Source organism: Gossypium arboreum, chromosome 1, assembly GCF_025698485.1.
Source record: "Gossypium arboreum isolate Shixiya-1 chromosome 1, ASM2569848v2, whole genome shotgun sequence".
NCBI classification, from domain to species: domain Eukaryota; kingdom Viridiplantae; phylum Streptophyta; class Magnoliopsida; order Malvales; family Malvaceae; genus Gossypium; species Gossypium arboreum.
In genome coordinates, this window is record NC_069070.1 from 23381754 (window position 1) to 23387347 (window position 5594).

General features: G+C 35.6%; 1 protein-coding gene across 1 annotated transcript; it reads right to left on the reverse strand.

Annotated features, from left to right (window-relative positions):
* Positions 1-495: 495 nt before the first annotated feature.
* On the reverse strand, positions 496-3541 carry LOC108480229 (serine/threonine-protein kinase AtPK2/AtPK19-like). The gene is made up of 6 exons (XM_017783143.2): positions 2673-3541; positions 2103-2185; positions 1891-2011; positions 1622-1795; positions 1039-1146; positions 496-946 (listed from the first exon to the last, which is right to left on the reverse strand). Exons 1-6 carry the CDS (start codon positions 3255-3257, stop codon positions 662-664), a joined length of 1356 nt encoding a protein of 451 aa, XP_017638632.1. The 5' UTR covers positions 3258-3541; the 3' UTR covers positions 496-661.
* Between the last annotated feature and the right edge of the window lie 2053 nt (positions 3542-5594).

Sequence of the window (5594 nt, forward strand, 5' to 3'; positions counted from 1 at the left end):
TTATGATAAAACCAAGCTTTCTGTATAGAATTCAGCATCTAAGTAAAGATATGAAGTCAGAAAGAGAACAAGATTCCTCTCTAGAACTGCATTCTAAATTCTACTTCCCATTTTCTGAATTTTTCTGTTTTCATTTCTTTTGGACTCATAACTTTTTAAGGCAGAATCTGGTTTCTTTCAAGCCCAACCCTAGGGTTCTTCAGTGCTTTGAGTTGCATCATAATGTTTCATACGTTTCAGTTTAAAAGTAAATAAGATTTGCAAAAGTTCTTGACATTCACATGTGGATTAATAAACATGATTTAGCTGAATTTCAGTAGTGAACCACCTCCATAGCCATATTACCATATGAATCTAAATCCGAATTACGTAGTAATGTTCATTGCATACTTGAATCAGATATACATTTTACATATGGGATTCAGATATTTGATAATGTTTGTAAAAGTAATAAATACTGCAAGGAAAATGAAGAGTTAGGAGTAACATAGGTGGTAAACGAAAGGATCTTGAACTTTATTGAGTTTGTTATTTGAAAACAAGTGTTGGGTACAACGGTAAGACACATTACACTCCCAATGAGAGGAATCTAATTTTATTTTATATTTCTTTTACCGTAAACAATAGATTTACAGGAGCTATTATAGCACTCTAATGTTAATTACTTGGAAGAAAGCCAAGGGTTAGGTGCTACATAAGTATAACCTTGAAAATGTTCACCTGCAGTTGGAGTGGAGGCTGGTGAGTCATCCGCCGGCATCGTAGTCCAGCATTTGTCGAAGTTGGCTGTACACTCCTTTCCACTCACATCTGGTTTGAACTTTGGTTGAATTTCTCTAGCTTCTAATTTCTTCCAATTGATTGACCGAAACCATTTATGTTTCTTTATCTCATCCCCTCCACCAGGACCACTACCTAACCTTCTTGGTGGCTCCTTCTGCAGCAACTGCAAGATTGGGACGAGGTTTCGAATCATTTGCAATTTTATAGCAAGGATAAAATGATGAAAAAAATAACATTACCAAAACTTGTACGTACCCCTTTCAGTAAAGAGTGAGCTTCTGTAGTAAGAAATGGTGGAAGTTTGAGTTTCTCTTGGATAATTCTTTGCTGAAGCTTCTGCCTATTTGCATGTGTATATGGAGGCTGCCAAATCATGGCACTCCATCATATAATTATTGAATGTAATGATGGACAGAAAACAAATCCTATGCTACTCGGACTTTAGGTGTGAGTACTGATTAGGAGTCATATTCCTATATACATGTCTGAAAATGTGCAAATACGAATGTCAAACATAGGTACTTCAAGAATAATAAAAGTCAGAGCAAGACACATACTGATTGCTGTCAAAATCCAGGGATTACAGACACTTCACAGATATCTTGTATTAGAAATAGCAGGTGGGAGAAATGCTCAACTAAGTAGTAAATCTGAAACATGTACCTCAAGCTGGTGCATTAAACAAAACCAGGCAACTCGAAATAAATCATTAATAAGAACAAGCATTATAAAAAAAACGAATCAAACCTGAGCCAGCTTTTCATGTTAGAAAGTTCGAACTTAAAACTTGTAAAATTTGAAAAAGTTATACATACTGGAAATCTCTGTATATTATTACCTGACCAGTTAACATTTCATATAACAGTATCCCAACACTCCACCAATCTGCATCTTTATTGTGACCTTTGGACTGTAAAATTTCTGGAGCCATGTACTCTGTTGTCCCACACATTGAATTTGATCTGCTTGATTCATCAATTTCCTTGGCCAGTCCGAAATCCGTAAGCATAACCTGGGACAACATACGGATTCAGGAACTAGGAACACTCATAAGAACACGAACAGAGGTATGTATATTTGGAAGTATGTTATGAGCATGGCTATTACATGTCCATCAGCATCCACAAGAATATTTTCAGGTTTAAGATCACGATGCACGATGCCGCAGTTGTGAAGATGTGAAACAGCAGATACAATCTCAGCAGTATAAAACCTTGCTTGATCCTCACTATTCAAGAAACATGTAAAAAAAACCAAAACTAAATAAAAGTTTGCAAACAGACAAATTAGTTGAAGTTGAAGTTGAAACAACATGATACCTGAATATCCCTTGGCGATATAGGTGAAAGAAGAGATGGCCTCCATTTATAAAGTCCAGGATTAAATAAAGCTTAGACTTTGTCTGTAAAATTACATAAGAACACAACTGTAAGCATTGACAAAATATGACCTTCAAATACATGACATAATCATGGATTGGAAATGACTAGTGAGATAAACATCCTAAGTCCTCATATAAATAGTTCAAACAGACAAATTGCTGAACCATAAAAGACCTTGAATTTTTCAAAGTAAAAAAGAAAACCCTTCAATATTTTTGACAATTTGTATAATAGGAAGAGTCTAATTCATGACAAAATCAGATCTTCAATCAGATATCAAGCTGAATCCTAAAGACCAAATATTTCAAATCCAAACCATTCAATTGTATTTAACATAAGAACAAGAACTAACATCATTTCTCATATCATCTGATCAGAATTACAAAATACTTAACATGGTTTTTTAGGAAAGTTGAAATAACATGAATATATTTAGGGAAAGAGTAGTAAAAGGGACAAATTTTATGGAGATGCAAATAAAAAGAGAAAGTAAATTGCATAAGGAACCTGGAAAGAGTATCTAAGCTGAACAATAAATGGATGAACAACTTTAGTAAGGATATCCCTCTCAGCTCTCATGTAATCGACATGATTCTTTTTAATGATAGTTACTTTCTTCATAACTTTCATAGCAAAAAGCCCATCACCATCCTCATCATTCCTTCCTTTTTTCCTCACTTGAAAAACTTTCCCAAAAGCTCCTTGTCCAACAACTCTCAGGATCTCAAAATCCTCAGGCCCAATCTTGGGTTTTGCTTCTTCTTCTTCATCGTCATCTTGTTCCTCGGCTTCGTATTCGGTTTCAGTTTGGATTTGGAGAGGGAGGGAAGAAGAGACGGTGTAACGAGGAGAAGGACCCACATAAGAATGGGACCTGGTGTGGATAACTTGAGGATCCCCAAGGAAAGCAGAAGGGGGAGACATGGAGGAAGGTGAATGGAGGGTGGGGTTGGGATGGTGAGGAGTCAAAGGGCCGAAAACATCGCCAAAATCAAACTCATGATTAGAAGGAGGAGTGATGGTGAGTTTCTTGAGGTTAGTGGCTAAAAGGGATTGAAGGTTTTTCTTTTGGGATGATGAAGTTGATATCATCTTTTATATTTTCTTAGCAGAAATAGAAAAGAAAAACTAGGGCAGCCAAAGAATGGCTATTATTATTACATTTTAAGGAGAAGGATGGGATGGGAGACACGAAACGAACTGAAAGTAGTGCAGAGGAAGATCAGTTTGAATAGAATTGAAAACGAGAAACATGTTTGATGGACAAGAGGGAGATGTTAGATGGAAGTGGCAATAATTTGGGGTGTCTGATTTCAGTAACGCGCACCTGCGACACTGACAATCACACGCCGAGGTTTACAAATGGGAGTATATCACATTCATTACCTATACTTTCAAAATGTCCGATCCTAAACTATCAATAAATATTTTATTATGGATAAAATTATCATAAAATACTAATTTTAAAAAAAAATTATTAGAATAGGCTAAATTTTAGAATATTTATGAAAATAGGCCGATTTAGGTAAAATGCTTCTAGCTCAGGGGGAAATCCAAAAAAATACTTCCAGTTAGAAGTATTTTCTCCGTGTCACCAATAAAACTCTTCTTGCTGGACATGTTTTTACCCGCCAATGGCTACTTTTCCAACCTCCCCAACCTTATTAATTGTTTACAATATTCTCTCAAAATTCTTAAACCATTCTCAAAATTTTCTCAAATTCTCTCCTAAATTTATTACTAAAATTCTATTTCTATCTAAATTAGATTTTTTATTAATATTTTCTAAAAATATTGTTTATTAAAAATTAATTCGTGTTCTATACAATTAGCAATGATCGATTCTCTACTCCGTCATGATGACAAGCACATTTCCATCAATCAATTGCAAATGGTAAGAATAATTTTTGATAAAGTTTAATTTTTTTTATTTTATTGTTATATTTTAACTTAATATTTTGTATTTTTTATGTAAATAGGTGGAAGATCAAATTTTACAATGTCATATTCGTAATCTACCCGGTCCTCCATCACTATTAATCAATCCATACTTAAGGGAAGTTAGTTTTTGGCATGTGACCCTTGTAGGTCGAGGCTATAAGTTGGATGGAAACTCATAAGCGCGTTGGCAGAGGAGTGGAGACCCGAGATACACACATTCTATCTTTCATGATGCAAGTATGCTATTACTTTGGAGGACGTGTATTAATAGTTGGGGTTATCGGTGGATGGGTTGGTAGTCATCAAGTCTGTTCAGTTTGCTGACTAGGGAGGCGTATGTGGTGAACTTTTGAGTTCGGTTCCAAAGACAATTTACAGAGTTCGGATCAAAATGGCTTGGTTACAAACAAATTTCGCAGGATTAGATGAGGATTCGACTGAAGTTGAAAGAGAACAACATGCTCGGGAGTACATCCTTAAAATCACTGGGGGTATCTTGATGCCGGATAAGTCACGAAATCTCGTCCATCTAAGGTGGCTGTTAAAAATCGTCAATTTTAGAGGAGCAGTGAACTCAGTTAGGGGTTCGTCGTGTTGGCGACATTGTACTGGAAGATGTATTGGGCGACACAACCAGGAAAAATCAAAATTGGTGGTTACCTTTTACAACTACAATCATGGGCGCGGTACTAATTTCCATTTTTATGTCATCGAACGAACTACCCATATACATTCCTACTTATAATAAGGTAAAATTCAATAGATATTACCATGATAAAATTGGTTTAAATTAAAATTATTATGCTAACAATTTATTTAAATAGGTGGAACCATACTCCAAATCACTTGGGAGTACTTACTGAGCTTCAAGATATACGACTTCTATTAGATCAACGATCAAAAGCGGAGGTATGTATTTATTTAAATTTGAACTATATAATCTTAACACAGTCAATTTCGTATTTAGTAGTATATATATAACTACTGTTTTTATCACGTTAATATTAGTTTAAATGGACACCATACGAGGATCCGACAATTTGAGAAGTCATCCCCGAGGAATTCTTTGTGAATCCCAACACTTGGCACGTGAAGGTCCCACTGGTAATGTACGCTACCATCGATATACACTCGGCTTATGCCACCAGAGGCTGAAATATGTAACATTTATAGCCTAAGGGATGACCTTCTATTTGATTCTGAAAAAATTCTTCAGATAGTGGGGGGTTGAAAATTGTAGAGAAAAAATGTTTCAAGAAAGATGTACTGTCAGCAGAAGTATTGAAAGCGTGTCCAGCTGGAAGCGTTTTCAGTGCCACCTCAACCAAAACGATTCTAGCTAGACACACTTTCAATACTTTGCTAACAGTGTGTCCTCCTTAGAGAGATTTTTCTCTACAAATTTTAACCCCCACTATCCGAGGAATTTTTTCAGAATCATTTTAGATATCCCGGGATTCTCAGGATATATTTTCAGAGCCCATCTCG

What these genes read in the sequence shown, in the direction of transcription:
- LOC108480229 (XM_017783143.2), bottom strand. Translation starts at nt 3,257, where the DNA reads ATGATATCAACTTCATCATCCCAAAAGAAAAACCTTCAATCCCTTTTA. An exon ending in TATCGCCAAGGGATATTCAG is followed by an intron (nt 2,012 to 2,102) that starts GTATCATGTTGT and finishes TTTCTTGAATAG; the next exon opens with TGAGGATCAAGCAAGGTTTT. An exon ending in CTCACTCTTTACTGAAAGGG is followed by an intron (nt 947 to 1,038) that starts GTACGTACAAGT and finishes CCAATCTTGCAG; the next exon opens with TTGCTGCAGAAGGAGCCACC.